We start from the raw sequence: 24,949 nt of genomic DNA on the forward strand, positions 1-24,949 counted from the left end.
GCAATGATATTTATAACATACATTGTGCTGCAGCCACCCAGATTTGCAACCTAAAGCAGCAGACACTCAATCTACCCAACGGAAGTAAAGCTCAATGGAAACTCAGTGTCACAGCTATTTTATTCTGTCAAGTGTTACAATCTCACACAAGTGTTACAACCCGCTTCTCCTCCTAGATTAAAAACTCCCTGCACAGAGGTAGCACATCTTGTCCATTTTCACATTCCTCAAGCTCTAGCTCCGTGTCGATCACGCAGTAAATGGGCAAATGCGCTACGTGTTAAACTGAGTTCGTCCCAAGAGCTAGTGAGAAGGAACCGAGAAGAAAAGGAAAGGGGGGAGGGAACTCCAAGGCCGTCTTAGGTCATGGAAAATGGGGTAAGTGGGTTTTAAGTGCTGAAAGTTACCATGAGAAGCACACTGATAAAGCCTCCTGACTCCCAATCACAGCTAAAATGCAAGACTCAATTTTTTTTAATGATAATCCAATCCTGGGTTGATTTCCATTTATATCGCTGAAACCATTTAAGGTCTTCCAGTCAAGTGTGAAATAATTCATTTAGCCCTTGGTGCATAAGAAAAAACTTTTTAAAAAATCTGACAAGTTGTAGCTAAGTAAATAATTTGCGCATAATGAGGAAAAAGGCACAGTGTAGCTTACCTGACTATTCTGATTAATGGGAAGCCACTAACTAAACCATACCCAGGGCCAAGTTGCAAAAAAGTGAAGTATTAGGTTGCAACCATATAAAATTGTCGCTGCTGGTCAAATATCAGCAATTTCAGATGGCTCGACCAAACACGATGAAAACGCATGTAGTGCTGAAGTAAGTCTACTACACACGATTCGATACACCTGCTGCGTGATAACGGCTCTTCATGAACTCATGTGTTTGAAAATGATTTCATCTGATCATACAGATACTAAAATTACTGATTTATTTAAGATGTAATCTCCACCATCATGACCCTTGAGTGAAAAGAAGAAATGTGATTTCCAGTTCAGATGAGTCACTGAGGCAGGACTCCAGAAGGAAGAACTAGTTTGTGATGGAAAAATCATTTTCCAAGTTCCCAGGAACATGGATGTGGAGCATTATTTATAATTCTAACTGCAGCAGACAGACAAGGCATGGGAAATTGGCCTGATCTCTTAATAATGACACTGAAAATGCTTTGTTTTTACTGGCTCTCAGATATTGGGTTGCCATTTGTTCCTCTCTCTTAATAAAAAGGTGTAAAATACATATATGGAGAGATTTTTTTTAAAAACTTTTTGAAGGGTATGTAATATACGTCAAGAATCAAATAATCCAATGATAGAAGTCGTTGGTGGCAATAAGTTCTTGTTGGATGAATATATAAATGAACAACACAATGGGGCTCATAAATATGTATGAGTTACCCAAAGTCCCCCAGACTCCTGTCTGCAGGGTCATGGCCAACAGTAGTCATTCCTATATCTGACTTCCTATTTTTTACTATCTGTATCAGTGACTCTCAAACTTTAAAGACTGTAAGAACCATCTGATAATGTGAAATACAAATTCCTGGACCCCAGTGCCAGAGATTCTAATTTAGTCAACAGAGGGTAGAGCCTGGGAGTCTGTAGTTCTAGTTCAACAAGAGCCCCAAGAGATTTTGATGCAGTTATTCCACTGATGTAGATACATATTCCCATCAATATAAACCTTGAATCTAGTATCTCCCAATTTAAAAATAGCAATAAAAATCTGGGGCTCCCCAAATCCCAAATCTCTCAGCACATTCTCCAAATAATAATTAAATCATAGCTAAAAGAACAAATAAAATGATAGCAGTATTATAAGACAGAGAACCCCCTATAAACTTCAAATTATCTTTAAGTAGAAAAATAAGAAAGCAGGATTGGTTATCCTGATATCACAAAAAGTAAAATTCAAGCCAAAAAGTATTAAATGCAACAAATTAAGTGTTAACAAAGAAGCTCATTTTTTAAAGCTAAAAGCCATAATTCACAGTGGAGATATAATAGGTTTTCACATTTACGCACCAAAAGATACAGCAGCCACCTTGTGAATCAATACAGTAGATGCAAGAAGACACAGCACAGAAGCCACAATACTAGTAGATATTAACACTCCCCTCTTAGTATAAGCAAATCAAAGAGGCAATGAGTAAAAATATAGATTTAAATAGCATATTCCATACAACAGAAAGCATGAATATGCATCAAAATTTACTCCCAGAAAACAGACATATATCCTTCTTCTCAACCCCAGGAAGAGACATTAAAAAAAAAATCACAAAGAAAATATCAGTATGTTTCATAAAATAGAAATATTACAAATAACATTCTCTGATCAGAATGCAATAAAATTAAAACTTATTAGTATTAAAAAAATCCATCTGGAAATTTTTATAAAACTACTAAATAAGTCTTGAGATTAGGGTAAACATAAAAATTTTTTTAATTTCTAAAAAATAATGATAATGAAAACACCACATAAAAGAATCAGTGGGAAACTTTCAAGCAATAAGAATATTCAAAGCCTTAAAAACGCTTAGCAATAAAAATGCTTGAATTTCATTACCAGCTCAGAAAGCTCCGAAAAGAACAACAAAGTAAACCAAAAGGAAATATAAGGAAGGAAATCGAAACTATAAAAGCAGAAGTCAGGGCTAAATTGGGAGTTTGAGATTTGCAGATACTAACTACTATGTATAAAATAGATAAACAGCAAGTTTATACTGTATATAGCACAGGGAACCATATTCAATACCTTGTAGTAACTTACGGTTTAAAAGAATATGAAAAATAATATATGCATGTTCCTATATGACTGAAGTACTGTGCTATACACCAGAAACTGACATGACATTGTAAACTGATTATACTTCAATAAAAATATTTTTTTAAAAAAGAAAGAAACTGGATAAAAGCAGAAGTCAATGAGTTAGACAATAGAAAATTACAAAATATAATCAAGAAGTCAAAATTCTACTTTTGAAAAGCACTATTAAAATAAGACAACCTTTGGCAAATTTAATTGAGAAAAAAGGAGAAAGCACAAATACATAAAATAAGAAGCAAAAAGAGAAATAACCATTGAAACAAGATTTTTTTTTAAGAGAGACTTATTTGCAGGTTATCTGTGCAAATAAATTTAAAAGCCAAGATAAAATGGAGAATTTCCTAGGGAAAGGCAGTTTACTAAGGTTGACCTCACTGGAGAAAGAAAAATTTAACAGACCTATTGCCCCAGGAGAAACAGAGAAAACCATCAAGAAATTACCGCATGAAAAACCATTAGGACCAGATGGTTTCACAGGTGAAATCTGCCCAACTTTCAAAGACCAGATAGTCCTAATGATCTATAAATTGTTCCAGAGCTTTGGAAAGAAAAGAGAACTTTCTCATTCTGTTGCTGATTATTTTTGATATCTAAACCTCTTAAGGACAGTACAAAAAGAGAAAGAATCACAACTATTGATGTTAAATTTCTAAGTAAAATACTAGTGAATATAATATCAAGAAAACAATACACTATGACCTAGGGATGCAAATTTGGCTCAATATTTTAAAAATCCAATAATCTAATGCATAATATTAACAGATATGGGGAGAAAAAACCTATGATTATCTGTATAGACACTGAACATACTGAAAAACCTTCAAAAATTCAACTCATCCTAATAAAAACTCAAAAAAAAAAGGGCATTGATGGATACTTTTTTTTTAACATGGTAAAGAGCTGAACCATAATTATAAAGACAGCATCTTACTGAGGAAACACTAGAGGCACTTCTATTAAAGGTCTACTAAGGTCAGGAACAAGGCATGGGTGCCAACTTGCTCTACTAATTCAACCCTGTACTGGTGGGATAAGGAAACGTAGCTGACCACCAGGCGGACACCACCTTTAACCCAGTGATCAACACTAACACCCTCAGTAATGAGACAAATAGACCCCATCCATGTGCATCCTCCTAAGACACGCTGAGATAAATGCATCACTTTTGTAGTATTCCTGCACGAGAGCATAAGCTGAATCTAATTCCGAGGGAACAGACAAATCCAAATTGAGAGACATTTTTCAAAATAACTGGACTGCAGCCTTCAGACTGTCACTGTCATGAAAGACAAAGAAACACTGAAGGACTGTTTCAGAACAATGACAACAACAACAAAATCATGACAAATGAATGTTATACAAGATCTAGGATCTCCTTTTTCCGTCAAGAACCTTATTGAGACAGTTGGCGAAATCTGAATAAGGTCTACAGATAGGTAATACTACCATATTGTACTGTGGTTATGTAAGAAAATGCCCTTGTTCTTAGGGTACACACACTGACGCAGAGGGGAAGGGGCATTATGCCTGCAACTTATTCTCAAATGGTTCAGGAAAAAAATGTGCATATAGAAAGATATAAATATTGTAAAATGTTCATATTTGTGGAATCAAGGAAAAGGGTATGCAGAATTTTTTTGGTACTATTCTTGCAACATTTTTGTACGTCTGAAGTTATATAAAAATGGAACATTTAAAAATAAATGATAATGCTAATAATAGCAACCTCCTTTGATTCCCAAAGCCCGTCAGCTGCAACCCCGGGACTCTTCTCTTCACGATGAAATTCATCAAACCTAGTCAGTTTGCTCTCCCCATTTCCACCTTCCCATTCCTTCCTTAACCAACCCCAGTCAGGGTTAAATATCTCTGTCGAAACCATCAATGAACTTCCTGTTGCCAGATCCACTGACCACTTCTGACATCTCAGTACCAGTCACTGTTAGGAACCACTCCTTCCTCCTAGAAACACTCTCTTCTTTTGGCTTCCATGTCACTGTGTTCTGGACTTCTTCCTTCTTCATTAGCTGTTCCTTCTCTGTATCTTTCACTGAATTCCTCTCCTCTTTCTATGCTCTAAATTTTGGAGTGACATAGCACTCAATGCTGGGCTGTGGCCTCATCTCCAGCTCTCCTTAGTGATCTCAGCTTTGATGTCCACCTCTATGGTGATGCCTTCAAAGGCATATCTCCAACTCCCACTGCCTTCCTGAGCTCCAGATTCATAAACCAGTCACCTACTTGATACCTCCAATCGCATGAGCAGAAGTCAAGTCACACTTACCATGTCCAAAGTAGAATTCTCAAAATCTCTCCCCAAATCTCTTTTCCAGTCTTCTTCACCCCAATAAATGGCAAGACATTCACTCATATGTTTCCATGTGACACCTGGTTGTCTCCTTGGCTTACCTCCAATGAAAATCTCTGTCCTCTTTTCTCCATCTAATTGCACTCACCCTAGTTGGAATTGCTATTACTTCCTACCTGAACTATCCTCCAAACTGGACTCCTTGCTTCACTCTTGCTCCCAATAGCCCATCCTACAACAGCAAACAGAATGATTTCTAAAAATGTAAACCAGAGCATGACATTCCCCTAGATCAAATCTCCGGTGGCTTCCATGACTATTGACATTAGTTTCCTGGGGCTGTCATAACGAAGTCTTACAAATTGGATGGCCTCAAACAGCAGGAATTTATTCTCTCACAGTTCTGGAGGCTAGAAAGTCTGAAATCATGGTGTTTGGCAGGTCCAAGCTCTGAAGGCTCTAGGGAAGAATCCATCCTTGCCTTTTCATAGCTTCCGGAGATTGCTGACAATTCTGGGTGTTCCTTGGCTTGTCAATGCATTCCTCCAATCTCTGCCTCTGCCTTTCCACAGCCTCCTTTCCTCTGTGTCTGTCTGCGTCTCTGTGTCTCTCCTTCCCTCATAAGGACACCAGTGATCTTGGACTTACGGCATGCCCTAGCCGAGCAAGACCTCATTTTAACTAATTTCATTCACAAAGACCCTATTTCCACATAAGGTCACCTCCTAAGATTCCAGACAGAATTTCAACCTACATTTGGAATAAATCTCAAATTCTTTATCATTGCCCACAGTCCTGCATCCTCGAGTTCTGACTTACCTTTCCAACCTCTTCACATCATTTGCCAGTATCTCTTATCAGTTCCTAAATAAAGCCAAGCTCGTTCCAAACTCAGGGCATTTTAAGGACTATTCTTTCTGTCGGGAGAGTTTTCCTGCAGATGTTTGCCTTGCTGGTTCCATCCTCCCCTCCCCTCCTTCCTCAGTGGACCTTCTCTAAAGTACACCTTCACTTCCAGCTACTCCCAATATCAGCACCCTGTTTATTTACTTCAAATACATTTACTTATCACAATCTACAATGAGCTTGTATTTGCTTTTCCCCAGTTTATTATGTCTCCCATTACAATCTCAGCATCCTATATAGTACCTGGTAAATGGGAGCTATTCAGTGAGTATTTACTGAGTGAATGAAATTCAAATGAGTACAGGACTGAGTCATGCCCATCTGTTGTAACTCCCACAGCACCTGCCCAAGGCTATCTACATAGCCCTTGAAAACGTTGGTTGAAATCAATTAACTAATCAATTCCATCCATTTTTTCCAAACCATAATGTATACTTACACAAGAATTCTCCTGATCAGGATTTGTAAGACAAAAACAATGGCTCCAATTCTGCCACCAGGGTTCCAAATACTTATTAAGAATTATATATCTAGCACAGCACAGTCCCAGACTTATCAAACTTACGATGATCAGAAATTACTCAAGCAGACTCACATGCAAAGTGGGACCATATTCACCACGATGATGAGAATCCTGGCATGTTTAACTTCTTCAAGGTTATCTTATGAAATAGGACCGTGCTACTAAAAACTTCACTGTGTCCATAAAACATTGGAGAGTTCTGGAGAGCTCAGTTTTATCTTCAAGGGTCGAGGATACAGCAGGTGCTGCCCAGGGGGCATATCACGTTACTTCATCATCGCAATATGGACCGTTAAAGGAATTTTCAAGGGATAATAATTTGCTGTACATCTACTTCAAGCAATTTTGTATTTATTTATTCAATTGAATTATTTATATTATTCATAATGAAATGAAACACAAACAGCATTGGTTCCATCATGTCTTCCTTTGCCTTCATTTGGCTTGCTGTGTATGGCTATTTTTATGCAAATGAGGTTTTGATGACATTAAACATTTTCAACTGATTTTCCAAGAACAAATATGTTCTCTCCATATGCCCCGGTCTTCCTTTTGCTGCATCCGTCCTCAAAGTTCCGTTGGCTGATCATCAGCATTTCTACTAAATTCACTCTGAGGACGTTCCATCTGTAATACTGATGAGCCTGTCTCCCTTTGCCGTGCACGTGCAACACTCCCATTATTACCTGCATTTAGCCCGTTTCTCCCATTCCACTAGAAGCTTTATTTATCCCTCCAGCTCTTAGGGCGCTGTAAATCTCACCTTGTTACAAAGCATCTTGGTGTCCCATGAGGCCACTTTGGGGGGGTGTTTACTCACAGAGCAAAAACAACGAACTCCACACATAAAAAAGGTGTTGTGACTAGAGACATTGGCTCTTTTGATCATATTCAGGGCTTTCTTGTAGGGTGGTGGTGGTGTGTGTGTGTGTGTGTGCGCGTGCGCGTGCACGCGCGCTGCCTGAGTCTGTTTTATCTCAGGGCGCACTGCTAGAATAAGGGGCACGGGGGACTGGGCAGGCGGGATAATTCCCTAGAAATATGAAGGTTGCAGGCTCCACGCCTAGAGTCCCCAGTAACAGGCATTATGGGAATTTCTGAGAATTGCACGAGGTGAAGTACTCCCCTACGGTTCTCCAGTGCTGACAATCCTCGCATAAAGTAATCAAAGGGCTACAGAAGCAACAACCACCGCTGCTGGAAATCAAATCCCAACGTGGCTTGGATTTAAGCTTATAAATCAAGAATTCCATTTTCTATAGTCGCTTCTGCATCTGGGGAAACTGAATCTGGAATTCAATGACCCTGCAGGTTGTAAACAGGCCACAGAACAGACCCACTTGCGTGTATACAGGACATGGTTCACGTTGGCTTCTATCTACTGTTTCCAAATTCCCCATGCAAGAAATTGAAACTTGTCCAGAAAGCTCTCTAGAATAGAAACAGAGGGACACCTTCCTGCAGCCTCACTGTAATGCATTTAGATGTGAATCTTTCGGGTCCCAATAAAAGACTGAATTAACTTTGCCGATTCATAAACTTTGGGGCAGCTAGGCTGGCACTATGTCTAGGAGAAGCAGGAATCCTTTCTTGAAAATTAGCGAAGTCTTTGACCTCCATCATATCAAACAGCATCCCGGCCTCATTTTTATCTTTCTCCTCTACGTTTGAAACATCCCAGAGAGTTTCAACTATTTGATGGGGTATAATGAAATTCAAAAAGGAAAATCATTCTAAAGGAGGTTAATTTCTATTCATCTTCATTTACTAAGTAAACAGATGCTTTTGAGAATATGGGATGGAAAGGAACATGTCAGAGAGAGGGAAAGGATGCGAGGTCAGACAACCACAAAGCACAGGAACTTCTCAAGCATGGGAACCCCTGCCCTGTCCTGACCCTCATTTTCTCTTCTGCCGCTTCCATGGGTAACAGACAGTGAAAGTCTCAGAAAACAGCGGGACCTCAGGATGCTCCAAATTTAAAAATAAGAATCACTCATGGAGCTTGTGAACAAAAAGGAGATTTACAGCCCTGTGCTGGTCGACCCACTCTGTAGCTGGGCCAAGACCTGGCATTTTTAACCAGCAGCCTTGGTGATTCAAATGCAAGGAGCATGCTTCCTGAAAGATGAAGGCCCACTGGTTCTCAGTCTTTTGAGACACTGGGGTTACCTGGAAAGCCTGTTCAAAAGAAATTCATACTGATGCTTGAGCCCCACTCCAGGGGTTCTGATTTGATCACTACTAGCAGGCCATCCATGTGCGTATGCACGGGTCATGCAGGCACGGGTACGGCTGCACTCCAGGGTGGAGTCTGGGCCTCCCAAAGTTAAAAGCTCCCCAGGGGACTTCAATGCAAGGTGAAGGCTGAGAACCTGTGTTAGGCTTTTCCAAGAACCGCCCGTATAGGGAGACGAGGGACCTTGAAGCAAGTAAGGATGCAGGCCCTATACTGCATTTCACTTTTGCAACATCTGACACTTTTACCCCAAGAACATTCCAGACCCCCGTTTGAATCATCATATGTATTTCAAGATTCCCGTATTTTCATCACTGGCAGGAAATGATGAAAACTGAGTCATTTACCTCTTGGCTACAATGGTATCAGGTGTGGAGACAGGAGGAGACTAAGCGTTGTCCAAGGGCTGCCCAGACCCCAGCGACACCCCGAGGATAAAGCAAGACTTCCTGCGCCCTCTCCCAGCTGCCCCGCCCCCACCAACAGTTGGCTCCGCAGGCGCAGCCAAACTCCACATTCCAGCAGCTTCACAGAAAGTCTCCAACATCAAACACAGGCATTCTGCAGCCATGGCCTCAGCTGAACAATCCTCGCTCTTCTGAAACTCCCCTTACCATCTCAGAGGTTCCCAACAGGAGGAATTCATTCACACAAAGCAGCGAAGACTGCAGACCAGGAACTCCAGAGGGCCCAGCAACCTATATCTTTTTTTTAAATAATGTATTTTATTTAACTCAATACATCTAAAATATCATTTCAATTTGTAATAAATATAAACAAGTATTAATAAGAGATTTTATTCTTTTATTCCCCCTAAGGCATCTAAATCTTTTGCTATTAAAGCACATCTCAATCAGGACATTAAATTTTCAGCAAAATGGAAGTCAGAGATGTGGACCAGCCCACCTGAGTCCCTTCCTCCAGGGGGCAAGTTGGGTAACTAAGGTGTGTGTATGCAAATCCAAGAACATGTCATCTCCTCTGAGAAGCCCTCCCTGATGTCCTTTCATCCTCCGCAATTGAGGTGGCCTTTCCCTCAGGAAAGGGAGTCAGACTGGCTGGCCAGCAACCTACATTTTAAACAAGCTCCGAAGACTTCCCTTTGAGGAACACTCCAAAATGTGTGTGGGTTTTTTTGTTTTTTAATATTCAGACATTTTCATGGAAAGGATTATTTTAATATGGGGGGAAAATCATTTCAATTTGTGAAAAAGTGAGATCACGCATCATACTCCATTTTCGGTCTGAACCACTACCGACAGTGGCAAAACAGAAGCGGCCCACCAGCTGTCACAAAGTCTCCTGTGCCCGCGGGACCCCCGTCTGACCTTCCTCAGCATGGGAGCTGGTGTGAACCCCAAGGCTGAGCCTTCTCATCAGGCCCAGAAGTGCCTCAGGAAGCGAACGTTCCTTCCTGGGCACATGTCATGGCCTGGTGCCTGTCTCGGGCTGGGTCCCCTGGAATTTCGTGCTGATCTGGGGACAAGGCAATGCTCATTACCTTAGATTTGAATTCTCCATATTGGAGTCAGACACACGGTGTACCCCACGTTTCATTCTGGGAGATACTTTCCTGAAGATTCTATCATTCAATCCTGCATGGTGTTTTAAGGATATGGGGTATGTATGGTAAAGGAGCTTCTAAAAAATAATCACAGTGAACATTTATCGATCAGATGTCATTAATACACGAGAAGGTCTTAGAGTAATGCCTGGAATACTATTCTACGCAGTTCACATGTAATCAGCGAGGAGTTCACATGTTACCCCTCACAACAATCCTGGGAAGTCGATATCCTTAGATCACCATTTTCTTTATGAGGAGAGGAGGCGCAGAAAGGTTAGACAACTTGCTGAAGGCTGCACAGCTAGTGAGAGGCAAAGCTGGGATTAGAACTCAGACAGATGTCTAAATTCGTGCTTTTGACCTCCGTGAAAAACTCTCTTATTCAGGTTTTAAAGTGACCCATACATGTGCTTTAGACCCAGGGAACCCACAAAAGCGGGATCAATATTGACCCACAAATACTTCAGGAATTATTACCCTCACATATTAAAAGGGAGGGCACCCCCACCCCATGCAGATTTCCCGCCCCTCTCCCACCCCACAGCTGGGTGAGGACCAGCACCAGCCAAAGAAGTTCTTCCTGGTTAAGCCTCCAGGTTAAATCCACTCTATAGCAAGACAGTTCCCAAACCCAATAATACTCCAGTATTTACCTTCCTGAGTTTTGCCAAAATCACAAAACAAAACAAACAAAATAATATCCCTTAAAGAGGGTTTCAACTATATCACACTATATACTAGGAGGTCTTAATGGGCAAGGGTCAAATTCAGGCTACAGCCCCTTTGGGAGTTGGAAGGAGTAAAAGGGAGCAAGAGAAGAAAACCAAAGAGGTAAACACACACAAGTACACACAGGCACGCACACACAAACACACGCACACACAAACACACACGCACACACAAACACCTAGGCGTGCATGCAAGCACACACACGCACCTCCCCAAAGAAACTGTCCCATCGCTAACACTCGGAATTTTCTCTCCTTCTGGTAACACCAGCACGGCACAGAAAGTTCCATCCCACAGTTATGGACAGATAGGCGGGGCGGGGCCTGAGGAGGCAACTATGTGATGGGAAGTACGCAGGCCTGGAAGATGCACACACAGTTGGGTTTGCAGCCGGGCTCCCACCCTGATGGGCTGTGTGACCCCGGGTAGATCGCTCTGCCCCTGCAAACGTCCCTCCCTTCATTTACAACACAGAGACGGCCCTAGCTACTTCAGAAAGCGGTTAAATTTAAATGAGATCAATAAAACATGCAGCCCAGTGACAAAAACATAAAAGGCAGTCAATAAAAGGGAATAATTATCGTGGTGAGTGATTCACAGACATTCCCAAGCAGGTACCTACTTATTATTTCAACCCACAAGGATTTACTGGATGGCGACCCTCTCTGCCCACGTCTGTGCAAGAGAAAGTTGAACACAGGATGCCTGATCTTCCCGCAAGCGCTTTTACTCTATTTGAAGACTGACCTGTGAGACACAGGATATCTACTGTCGGAGGAACAACTCAGATTAAAAAAAGAAAAAAGCCTCATCACAACTATAATGATCAAACATGTCCCTTTCCCAGGGGAGGGCAGACATGAGTTGGGTCTTGACCAATGAGTGGATGCATTCCACTAAATGATAACATCAAAACTCTCACCCACACAACTCACCCATGCACACGACTCAACCTAAAACACCCTCTGGATTTGGATGATTCCGAAGCTCTGTGGTCCAGCCAGACACCACTCCTAACCTCCAGACCTAAAGATGCAGTTGTCCACTGGACGTGACATAAAGATGGTGCACAGATGTCTCGCACCGTATGTGCCCGAAGCAGACATTGTTGGAACATAACAGCTTAGAATGCATGGCAAAAAAAAAAAAAAAGAGAGAGAGAGACTTTGTGAGTGAAGCAAAATGAATTCCAGAGAAACCTGACATCTGGATTTATAAGCAGGAGGCCAAAGGAGGAATTGAAGATAACAGCAGTAGAAACTGCCCATAAATTACCTACATGGTCTGGGAGGAGGAGGCAAGCCATAAAATGTGTGCAGGGATCCCAGCTGTGGCTTTAATAAGCTCAGACAGATTTCGGGGCTACTAGGTGTTCCCTCCCCTACACTATGCACTAGGTGGGCAAGCAGATCATTAACATGCCATGATGTGATACAGAATGATATACCTCGGCAAGGGAAATGAGGGAGGCTTTATAAAGCCTCACGGGGCTTCCAGTATCTCCAAACATTACTCCTCGCTCGCACGTACATAGTCTAACAAATAAAGCCAAACAGATTCCTCCCAGGGTTCCCCCAAGAAAACTGTAACTATGGGGAACCCTGGACAAGCGGAACGGCTACCTTGCCCACAAAACATGAACCTCTCTGCACGATTCTCTCCCCGGGTAAATGCAATCACTTCCACTGTCTCCCAAGCTAGAAGCTTCTGATTGCCCCACTTCTCTGCTATCCGATTAAGTGACTCATCTTGCTGATTCTTAGAAAGTTTTTCTTGAATCTAGCCCTTCTGCCCCATTCCCGCTTAGCCCTCGCTTTGTTGCAGAGAAATCACTTCTGTGAAAGGAATAGGATAATAACAAAGCACTGATGGTATGATCAGAAGTCTTTCTCTTCTATCAGGCAATGCCCAGTACCCCAGTGGGTGTCCCACCAGTGTTGAGTGGGCAGAGAATAGACTTATCTAGCCATCCTGCTACGAGCCTCCAATGCCTCTAGCCTGATCTCTATGTTCTTGCCACAATTAACCATTATTTTTTTGAAGAAATCATAACAACAATACCACTTTGCCTCAAGTCATTCATTGGCACCCACTACCAACGATGAACGTCCCCACCCAACACAGAGATGGCAGGCAGGTGCTTCCCGATCTGCAACCTCTCTCCCCTCCAATCTCGTCTTCCACAATTCACTCCAGAAACTCTATGACCCAACCCAGTGTTTCTGGGCAGTTCCCCCGTCTCCAAATCCAAGAACTCTTTCAGTCCTCCGTGTGCTGTTCTCTCTCTCAAATGCCCTGCCTTCTCGTTAGAGAGAGAATTCCCACTCACCACTAAGACCAAGGTCGCCCCTGCCCTGCCCTCTGACTCTCCCAGCACTGTGCATCCTCTTACATTTCTAAGGATTACATATCTAAGGAAACAACTCGAAGGATTGCAAAGTGCCACCTGCCTCCCCTATGCTCTTTGATTTCCTAGGGGACCAAGACATGCCTTCTTCCTCTCCACGCCTTTGGCAGTGACTGGCAGAATGGGGACTTTGGCCAAAAATCATTTTCAATGATTTTTAAAAAACAAAGAAAGAAAGGAAAAGAAAATGAAAAAAATATATAGACCAAAGAAATAGCACAGAGCCTCGAAAACAAGTCCGCTTACACATAAAAAGCCCAAAATGTATTACACTGAACACCTCCAAATAAGAGAGAAGAGTTATTTACAAAATTATTTTGGAAAAGCTGCTTTGAAAAAAAAGTGGACAGATATTTTAAACAAAAGACACATACCTTGGACCATATTTCAAAATAAACTCTAGATGACAGAGAAGTAAACAGGAGAGTCATGGAAAAGGAACACAAAACAGAGCAGAGTATTTTTAAGTAATTGTAGGGGTGATATCTTTCTCTGCTTTAAAGTGGTGAAGAAATGAAAATGGACAGCTGGGGGTCATACAAATTTAAAATATCTGCCCAGTGGAAGAAAAAAAAAATCACAGAATTAAAATAAGACAGAAAACATGTTTGAAAGCCATTTGCATGAAATATGGCAAACAAATGGTTAATCCCACTATCACCTAAAAATTCATTCATATTTATAAGAGAAACAAATGTTTCAAGAGTAGTATAATAATAACACAATAAGAATTAAAGCAACTTGAGGTTGCATACAAAATTGCAATGAGATGAACTGCAATTTAAATGCTCTGAACTTGAGACAATGTTTTGGGAACATCACAAGAAGGATGCTGCCCACGGGGGCGGGGAGTGGGGCATGCACTTTCTCCTGGGCTTGGACTGCACGGGGAGGAAGGAAACTGCTCTGGCCCCAGACAGCTGCCTCCCTCCACATCCTCTGGGCTCAAATATCTGACAAGCAACTTCTACGGGCAAAGTCCTTGTCACTCTGCGATGGCAAGGATTAATTTGCAATTAACAAAGGTTAATTTGGTAACTTCGGCTGTGGAGCCCAGAATTTACAGTGGTATCTCTGGGTACCATGTATGGCCTGTGGGTAAGCTCTCAGCTTCATCTCTAATTTCACCTTCAAGTTCATCCTCCCTAGAGCTGCCAGAATAATCTAAAAAGGCAGATGTGGTCACGTCATTCAGCCTGGTTCCCCAACTCTTTCTTCCATCATACTTTTACCCTTCCTATTTTGCATTTAATTTTGCAATATAGATTTACATTTATTGCCTAGTCAAACATTTCTTTTATTAACACAAAATATATACAGTCTCATCCCATTTCTGTAATCTGAATGGTCCTGAATAAGTCATTATGCTACTATTCCCTGATGGTTAAATTTTAGACGTCTTCAATGGGTTTTCTGTTTCTGACCATGAAGATTTCATTTTCTTATACTACCTACACCTCACACACACATTTCATCTCCTCTTTCTTCCAATGCAGTCAGACCATAATTTGTGGTTTAATCCCTATTCAGTCTTTACATTCATATGACGATATTGTTCACAGCTGAACCACAGAGTGTGTGAAATTGCAATTCCTCTCTTGAGGAACTTTTGTTTTTTTCTTGTACTAACAATTACTTTCCTTTTTCACAAGCTGTGTGTGTGTGTGTGTGTGTGTGTGTGTGTGTGTGTGTGTGTGTGTGTGTGTCTGGCCCTAATTCAGTGCCAAACATCCTGAAAGAATGGTAAATTTTGTTGTTATTTGCAAAGGCAACAAAAGCAAAAGTGAGTAAGGGGGACTAAACTTGTTTCTGCACAGCAAAGGAAACCAACAAAATGAAACGGAGAAAATATTCACAAATCATAAATCTGATAAGAGGTTAATATTCAAAATATATAAATTCATACAACTCAACTGCAAAACAAACAAACAAAAAAACCAATCTGATTTAAAAAGTGAGCAGAGGGGATCTGTAGAGACATTTTCCTAAAGAAGATATACAGATGGCCAACAGGTCCATGAAAAGATGCTCAACATCACTAATTATCAGGGAAATGGAAATAAAAAACACAATGAGATATCACCTCACACCTGTCAGAATGGTTATTAACAAAAAGACTAGAAATAAAAGTGTTGGCAAGGATGTGGAGAAAAGGGAACCCTTGTGCACTGCTGGTAGGAATGTAAATTGGTGCAGCCACTATGGAAAACAGTGTGACTGCGCCTCAAAAAATTAAAAATAGAACTATCATATGATCTAGCAATTCCATTTCTGGGTATTTACTTGAAAAAAACCCCCACTAATTCAAAAACATATATGCAACCTCCCATGTTCACTGCAGCATTTTTACAATAGCTAAGATTTGGAAACAAACTAAGTGTCCATGGATGGATGAATGGATAAAGAAATTTGCAACAACATGAATGGACTCCTCGAGTGCATTATTCTAAGTGAAATAAGTCAAACACAGAAACAAATCCCAAAAGATCTCACATATATGTGGACTCTTAAAAAACATGCAAACAAACCCAACCTCGATAGAACAGATCATAGTTGCTAGGTGTGAGGGGGTTGGAGTGGGCCAAATGGACGAAGAGAGTCAAAAGGTACAAACTCCAATTATAAAATAAATAAGTCACTGGGATGTAATGTACATTGTGGTGACTGCTATTAGTAATAACATGTTGCATGTCTGAAAACTGCTGAGAGAGTAGACGTTAAAGTTCTCATTACAAGGGAAAAAAGTTCTGTAATTACGTATGGTGATGGATGCTAGCTAGACTTATTGTGGTGTATACAAACTTTGAATCATTATGTTATACACCTGAAACCAATGTAATGTTATGTGTCAACTATTCCTCAGTTTAAAAACATCTCTTTAATGCAGTAAGAACACTAGATAATCAGGTAATTCTATCCCCTGGCCCCCTTTGGAGACATACCTCCTATATCCCTCCATCCTCCTGTTCCAGTGCGGAAGGGTTGATCTCTTGGCCCCCTACACAGCTGTCACCCTGCAGTGTTACCCTGAAACATCCCTTCATCATCTTTCCGGGATCTGTTGTTGATACTCTCCTGTTTGAACCCCCTGCTTCCTCAATCCTAGTCTCATTCTCTTTCTTAACTTACTCCCTTGTTTTATTGGAGCGTATCCTTGAGTAGCTTCCTGAAAACAAGGAACGCAGGGAGGGTAAGACTGTTGAGACCCTATGTAAATGTAATGTATTTACTCTGTGCTTACTCTTGGCGCAAAGTTTTCTGTGGCTGACCATAGAATTCTAAGTTGAAAATAATTTTTTCAACTTGTCTCCTAGTTTTTAACGTTGCTGCTGAGAAACCCAATACCAACTATATTTGATCCACATTTTCTCTCTGAAAGCTTTTAGGACTTTCTCTTCATTCCAAGCTGTTGTGAAGTTTTACATTTACATTTTTTGATGTGGGTTTAAACATTTTTTTTCTTTTCATCCATCACGTAGGCACTGGGTGGGATATTCTAATTTGAAAGCTTATGGTCTCTAGTTCTGGGAAATTTTCTTGTATCATTTGTTTGATGATTTCTTTCTCTCTTTTCTCTATCCTATTTCTGATATTCCTCTTACTTGATGTTGAATTTGCTGGATTGATCAAATTCCTTTTTAATCCTTTCTCTCCTATTTTTCATTTTTTCCAGCTTTTCAGATTTCCTCAATGTTATCTTTCTTTTAGTGAATAAAATGCTATTTATCCAGCCTTTCATTGCATTATTTACTTCTATCTTATTTTTAACTTTCCAGGTTTCTTATTTAGTCTCTGATTATTACTTTAACAAACTATTTGATTCTCGTTTTGTAAATAAAACAAAACATTCCATGAACCCTCTAAGACGTTAACCATAGTTTTAAAGTTTGTGATCTGTTTCTTCCAAATGCCTTGTCTGTTGGTGCAGTTGTTGCTAAGGCCTTTTATAACAGAGATGCTCCTGAAGTGTCTAGGGGTACTGGTTCTCCTTTCTCATTTTAGAGTAAGACAGCTCTGTGTAGACAGCTGGAGCCTTACTAATATGTAATGAGCAGAACCCAGTCGTTTCAGGGGTCAGGGGGGACTGTCAGATCTATTGGCCTTTTTCTTAGGCTGGATGGTTTCTTCAGAGTGGATTCTTCAAACTCTTGGCTACAGGAGTGTGAAAGCCTAGAGAGATAATGAGGCCGAGGGTGTTCCCATTTAGTACACAGCCGTGTCCTTTGTCATCTTACGAACTAAGGCCCAAGAGTTCATCTTCTCCAGAGACTAAACCTCCCATATTCCACCAGGTAGAGAAGGGCAGACTCTAAATGTGCAAAGTTGGAGAAAGGATCTGGGGACACGGCTGCAATCCTTGTATTCAAATCTACCTCCCAGCCATCAGAGGTACCCAGAACTTCCAATTCCTGAGTCTCTGGGGTTCTGAGATGCGACAAGGCTACATTCTTCTGCTCTTCCCACCCCTTCTCATCATATAGGAAGCTGGGTCTCAGCCTCACCCATTTGCTGTGTCAATTACCATTCACCCATTCTCTTTCCACCTTCCAAAACTCTGTAGGTGTTTCTACCTGCTGTCGTAGCCTCATCTGTTTTTGTCCTTTATAGGTTGCCATCCTCTCTAGTCCTTTACTATCACCTCAGTGAAGTTTCCAGAGGGACTAGATCTAAGCGGTACGTTCGAGCCACCATGCTACACTACAGAGCTCCAATGAGCTATGCAATCGTCCCTGGGTGAGCCCTGTTTTTATTTGCATCCCCAACTCTGCTCTGGCTGTTTCCCTACCTAGTTGCCTTTCTCCCTCTCTCCTCTCTGCAATTTTCCAACCCTTAATGGGCCTTCAAGATTAAGCTTACACATCATCTCAAACCGGAAACTTTCCCAGAGCCTCCCTGTACATACTGTGTATGTCTCTGGCCTGACACATCCACACACACCACAATATGCTGGTCTGATCAGTCTGCACATCTGTCTCCCTCCCTGGACAGGAATTATGTAGGCAAAGACTGTCTTACCCAGTGTTTTGCCTCTGTTATGGGGAAAACCATCTGGCACATAATAGGTGCTCACTAATATTGTTCAACTGATCCATTTTCACTAAGCACCATGCTGGAAGCATCTTCATTCTCATAGGAGTGCAGAAAATATGGCTTTGTTTATTTGCCAACGTCCAAATAAGAAAGTCTAATCAGAGAGCACCAGGAAATGAAAACAGCCAGATGTTTTTGAGAGAAAAAGTCCAGGAACACAAAATAGCTTCCAACAGGGGTGATGTATGTTTTCCTAGTGATTCAAAATGAATATATGCTTATTAGGCAGGGAGAGAGGTTTAACAGGTTTCTCAGCTAATGCTGCAATTTTAAATCCATTTAAGATAATTTTCTTTATCTTGAATCTATTTTTCTCGGTAACCAGGATACTTAACTGATTTGTACAAAATCCATTTGCAAAAGAAATAATCTACTCGAAGCAAGGGCACACTCTAAATGGAAAAAGAGAGACATTACAAATCTCACAGAAAATGAAGAATCTGTTTGAGAAGCCAAGGAGAACTACTGCCTAGAAAATAAGATTTTTCCCCCCAGCACTTTGACTTTACCACCAATCTCTCTTCCGTCTTTCACACGGAGAAAACAAATCATTCTTAAATCTGAGAGCATGGAACAAAGACCTCTCATAAACAAACCAAGATGCAAACAAACTGTTTAAACAGGTAAGACCCTCCAACAAAAGTGATATGTTGAAACAACTGTAGGCTGGACTTTCAACCTATCAGCTGGGAAAAGGATTTCTTAAATGCCAGTACTCAGTTCGGGGTGGGGGGTGCGGCGGTCTAGTTGTAAATTCCAATAGGAGTAGAAACTGCTAGGAACCTTCTGGAGGAAAATATCACTGTGTGCATCTAGAGCCTGCAAAAGTATTTCTACAATGGGGTCTTTAGAAGTGTGGGTTAAGAAAGTAAATATCAAATCAATATACCTAAAGCTTTGAGTGGGTAGACATCAAAGTGTTATTTGTAAGAATGAAAAATTGGAAATAACCTAAATTTCCAACCACGGAAATAATGATCATAACTAATAATGTCAGAAAATGCTCATGAAATCGTGTTAAATAAAAAAATAGAAGAAATATATCACATGCTCATAATCTCTGTAGAAAACAGACTTGAAGGCAAGATACTAAGAGTTTGCCAGTCACCGTCTCCAGGTAATGAGACCATGGTGATTTTTTAATTTACTTTAAAAAGTGTTTGTATTGAGGACCCTTCTGTATGTTTCCATATTACTCTCATAAAAATTTAAAAATTGTATTTAGCTAACATTTCATAATCAACAGTACTGTTTGTTGATTACGGAGGAGACTAATGAGATGCAAGCTCCCCCATTAGTTACAAGCAAGAAATGTCACAGCCACGGGTCCACACCCAACCATCTGATGAAGTAAGCACCTCTGAATGACCAAATCAGAACTTACTTGGTGGGACGATAATCCGGAATGGAACGATCCAGTGAAATTTTTTCACTGAGGTAGGAATTGTAGCCGTACTTCTCATGAGGCCCCTTGGCTTTCTCCTCTTCAGCTGGGGAAAGGGTAGCAGGAAGGCCCCCTTTGCCCCGCCCACCATAACCTTCAATGAGCCCAAGGGATTTGGATAAACCTAGAAAAAGGAGGGGGGGAGAAAAGAATTATTTGAAAATAACCGTCTCAAGGTATGTCACTCAAGCTTAGATACAGCTTCAGTGGAAATTTTAACATTACCCATCACATAAAAAATTACGTCCTCAGCTTACCAATATCGGGACACGCCCTGAACACACTCACATGGAGAAGAAGGTCAAAGCAACTGTGAGTTGCGAGGTTAAGGCTGGTTTCCAACGAAGAGACGTTCCCCCTCCTTTTGGGAACTGGGCAGCACGGGGGTCTATAAAAGGGAGAGACTGCCAAAACCAGAGGACGTGTGGTCCAAGAAGGACCCACAAAAAGGAGAACAGTCTGTCACCCTTGCCTGCTCTCTTTTCTCTGTGGGCAATTACCACAAGGCTAGAGATGCCGGGTACCACACAGAATAAGCAGAGCCAGCCACGAGGAACTGCCGACTGCAGGTGTTTTTGCTTCATCTGAACAGAGAATAATAAACAGATTGATTTCATCATCAGTTTAAAGTGTGTAACCGTCTGACACCGTTCTTTACCTAATGGTTTTATTTAAATCTCATCTAAATGGCAAAAGGAAACATAAAATGTTTGAAGAAAAACCCAAAAGGGTGATAACTGTGCCGAGAAGAGTAGGAGGCCTCGGTGACAAGCCTCACTGAGCAATTGCGTGTTCCCAGGATGGTGGCAGCTTTATACCTATTGTTCCGTTACACGATCAACAGCTTGATGGGCAATTTTTAAATCCTATAGTTATGGGAGGTTTTACTTCTCGGCTTGAAAACTTTTGTTGTTAAGGGCTCTCATTCTCTTTCACTATTTCAAATGCTCAAGCTGCTCTTCCACCCTCAAGGGCACACACACGCACACACACACACACACACCACTTTATCCACAGAAGTCTCTTTGATGCCACCGGCAGGAAGAACATGGACCAGAGATGTAAACAGCATCCTCAGTTTTCATGGTGGGCAGCCCGCAGAACCTCGGAAGACCCTAACCTCCCAGGACAGCATCCTCAGGCAAGTCAAAGGCCAGCAAATCTGCTCCAGTCACAGGATGGTCCTCCACCCGATTAATGGCAAGACTTCCATTCCCTTTCCTGCTTCTCTGAAAATAGACATCTATTTTCTGTGATACAAGATCAAAGAGCAAAGTTGACCAAGTATCTCAGGGTTGGTCTCAAGTGAACATCATTTTTCTACCCAAGAATCTCTCCACTGTTCCCTGTGTTCTTCAGGAACCCTGACATCAACGGAGAGTTAGATGACTCCAACACTTCCTACCTGTTTTCTGGTCCTTAATCTCTCATTCCATGTCAATGTGCAATGGCCATTCCCATAAAATCACTTTCACTGTGCTCCAAAATCTACAAGAACTCTTCCCATGTCAAGAGCAAACACTTGTGCTGGGTTTTAAAATCACTTGTGATTGAACATCACTAGTGAGTGAAAAATGGTGTAGCTATTTTGGAAAATAGTTTAGTAGTTCTAGTAGGTATAGTTTTACCATCTGACCAGCAATTCCAGTGTTAGGTATATACCCACGAGAAAAGAAAAGATATGCCTAACTTGTACATAAATGTTCACAGAAGCACTATTCATATTAGAGAGATGTCTATCAACTGAAAAATGAATAAAACAAAATGTGGTATATCCATACAATGAAATATTATTTGGCAATAAAAAAGAATGAAGGCCAGATCTTCCTCAATTTATAAAAGGGTTACATCCTGATAAACCCATCATAAGTTGAAAATATCGTAAGTTGAAAATGCATTCAATACACCTAACCTCCAGAGCATCGTATCTTGGCCTCACCTACTTTAAACGTGCTCAGAACACTTATGTTAGCCTACAGCTGGGTGAACTCATCTAACACAAAGCGTGTTTTATAATAAAAAAAAAAAACGAAGTGTTGAATAGCTCATGTAATTTACTGAATGCAGTACTAAAAGTGAAAAACAGAATGGCTCCAAGTGCATTGGGTGTTTCCCCTCACGGTCACTTGGCTGATGGGAGCGGTGGTTTGCTGCCACTGCCCACTCGGGAGACACTATCATACTGCACACTGTTAGTCCAGGAAAAGATCAAGACTCAACATTTGACGTCTGGTTTCTACTGAATGAGTATCATTTTTGCACTATCATAAAGTCAAAAAATCCCAAGTCAAACACCAATGTAAGTCAGTGATTGTCTGTAGTGATACACGCTGCAGCACGGATGAACCTTGAAAACATTATGCCAAGTAAATAATGCTGGCCAGGAAAGACCACATATTGTATGATTCTATTTATCTGAAATGTACAGATGAGGCACAACTCTAGAGACAGAAAGTAGATTTGTATCTGCTTAGGGGTGGACGGTATTCAGGGAGGAAATGGGGAATGACTGTTAATGTGTATTGAGTGTCTTTTTGGGTGATAGAAATGTTCTGGAATTAGACTGCAGTGATGTTTGCACAACTTGATGAATATACTAAAAGCCACTAAATTGTACACTTTAAGTGGATGAATGGTAATGATGTGAAAATTATCTCAATAAAGCTATTTTTAAAAACACACTTGTGAAAGACAATTCTATTTCTAGCAAGATGGAAGGCTGAAACATGAAAACCTTCCAGTAAAATACCTAGAAATTCTGAACAAAAAACATAAAAAATATGTTAAGCATGTAGCTGAGCTTGCAGGAAAGAAAAGGTAACTCCCAGAGGTAAGTTACAATCAGAGCTGAGACTATACACGCTGAGATGGGGTGAAGGATAAGTTGTTCATCAACTAAAGGCTGAAGTTTTAGAGCTCAAACATGCACAGAATCTGAGGCCTTTTGTATGCCTTAAATGTTGCATAATTTCTAGTTCTGAAGGCACTGGGCTGAACAGTGGCCCCCTGTCTACACCAAACCTGACAATAGGACCTTATTCAGAAGTAGGGTCTTTGGATGTGTAATCAATCAAATTTATATTATTGGTGGCCTCATAAGAAAGAATTTGGACACAGAAGTAAAGACACATGGAGGAAAGAAGGCTATTTGACAGCAGAGACAGACTGAAAGATGCAGCTACAAGCCAAGGAATGCTAAAGATTGCTAGCAACTCCCAGAAGCTAGAAAGAGGCAAGGGAGGACTCTTCCCTAGAGCCATCAGAGAAAGCATGACCTAGCTGGCAAGTTGATTTCAGACTTCTAGCCTCCAGAACTGTGAGAGAATAAATTTCTGTTTCAAGCCACCAAATTATGGTAATTTGTTATAGTAGCTACACAAAACTAATACAACGAATATAAAAAAAGAGTAGAAATGGATAAAGAAAATATGTATCATGTAGATGCTAACCAAAAGAATGCTGAAATGGCTCTATTAACATTAGGTAAAACAGACTTCAGGGCAAACAGCCTTATGGGGATAAATAAGGTCATTATATAATGATAAAAGTAACAATCCACCAGGAAACTCTTAAGAATTATAAACCACCATGCATCTAAAAACATAGCTTCAAATTACATAAAGCAAAAACTGACCACATTACCAGGAGAAAATAACAAACACACAATAATAGTGCAAAATATTAACACATCTTTTAGTGCTGACAGATAAGGACAAAAAATTGGCAAAGATACAGCAGAACTGAACAACAAAATGAACAAGTTTGATCTAATGGACCCTACACCTGACTTTCTAATAATTGCATATTCTCTATAAGAACATATAGAACATTTAAACAGTTGCCAAGCCACGAACAAGTCTCAATCTATCTTACAGATCACCTTGGAACATAAAGCAATAAAAAAACAGAAAACAATAGTAAAAATATTACAAAGAGTCCACATATTCTGGCAATTTAAAAATACTTCTAAAACAAGTGTGGTTCAAATAATCATATTGCCATTAAAAGATACATGCAATTGATAAAATGTGAAACAGTACACCTCAAAATGTGTAGGACATTGCTACTGCAATATACTTGGAAGGAATTCTATAAATGCATATGGGGTGGAGGAGGAAAAAAGAATAATAAGGTAAGCATTTAACCCAAGGAGCTAGAAAAGGAAGAGAGGAACCCAAAGAAAGCAATAATAAACAAAAGAACAAAAAGTAACAACACATACACACACCCAAAAGAAAGACATGAAGGAAGAAAAGAGTAAGAGGGATGGATGGAGAGAGAGAATGGAAGGAAAGAAGGAAGGAAAGGAGGAAGGAAGGAAGGGAGGAGGGAAGGAGGAAGGAAGGAGAAAAAAAGAAAGGAGAGAGAGAGAGAAACTAAAAGAAAAATGGTGGCAGCGGAATAATTTCAGCAAGATTGGAGGAGAGAGAGAGAGAGAGAAGGCACATGGTCCTTTCAGGGAGGACTTATCTATTCATCACAGTAGACACAGTGCCTAGGTCCCCCAATATTTTTAGGGGCTCAGGAAGATTTTTAAATTTCTTTTAAAATCAGAACAAGGCAGTTATCAAATACAATTTTTAACATTTTTTATGAAGGAAGCAACCTATGAAGGCCAAAGTGCTTATAGCCCACATAAGTCACGTGCAACCTTGGTTCCCTTGAGGTTAAATTTTTAACTATAAGTGACAAGGTACCGAAATCATGGAGAAGGAATGTAACATGATCTTGAGGCATAATTTACAATGTTTGTCTAGAAGAGAGCCAGCACAAGGACAGACCGCAGTCACTAACAGAGGGGTCAGCTACCATTTACCGAGCGTCTATTGTGTGCTGGGCATGCTGCTATGTGCTTTACATGTGTTGTATCATTGTTTCCTCCAATCTCCTGACACCCTCAG

The 24,949-nt window shown here is 40.6% G+C and overlaps 1 protein-coding gene across 2 annotated transcripts in view; it reads right to left on the minus strand.

Moving 5' to 3' along the window:
• Positions 1-24,949, minus strand: part of GALNT17 (polypeptide N-acetylgalactosaminyltransferase 17) — a 361,038-nt gene that overhangs the window by 210,147 nt on the left and 125,942 nt on the right. For both annotated transcript variants that reach the window (XM_006201451.4, XM_072943074.1), the window contains exon 2: positions 19,989-20,172. In XM_006201451.4, coding sequence (XP_006201513.2) covers positions 19,989-20,172 — 184 coding nt within the window. The remainder of the gene's footprint in view (positions 1-19,988; positions 20,173-24,949) is intronic.

The sequence above is a fragment of the Vicugna pacos genome, chromosome 18 (assembly GCF_048564905.1).
Source record: "Vicugna pacos chromosome 18, VicPac4, whole genome shotgun sequence".
In the NCBI taxonomy this organism is placed as follows: Eukaryota; Metazoa; Chordata; class Mammalia; order Artiodactyla; family Camelidae; genus Vicugna; species Vicugna pacos.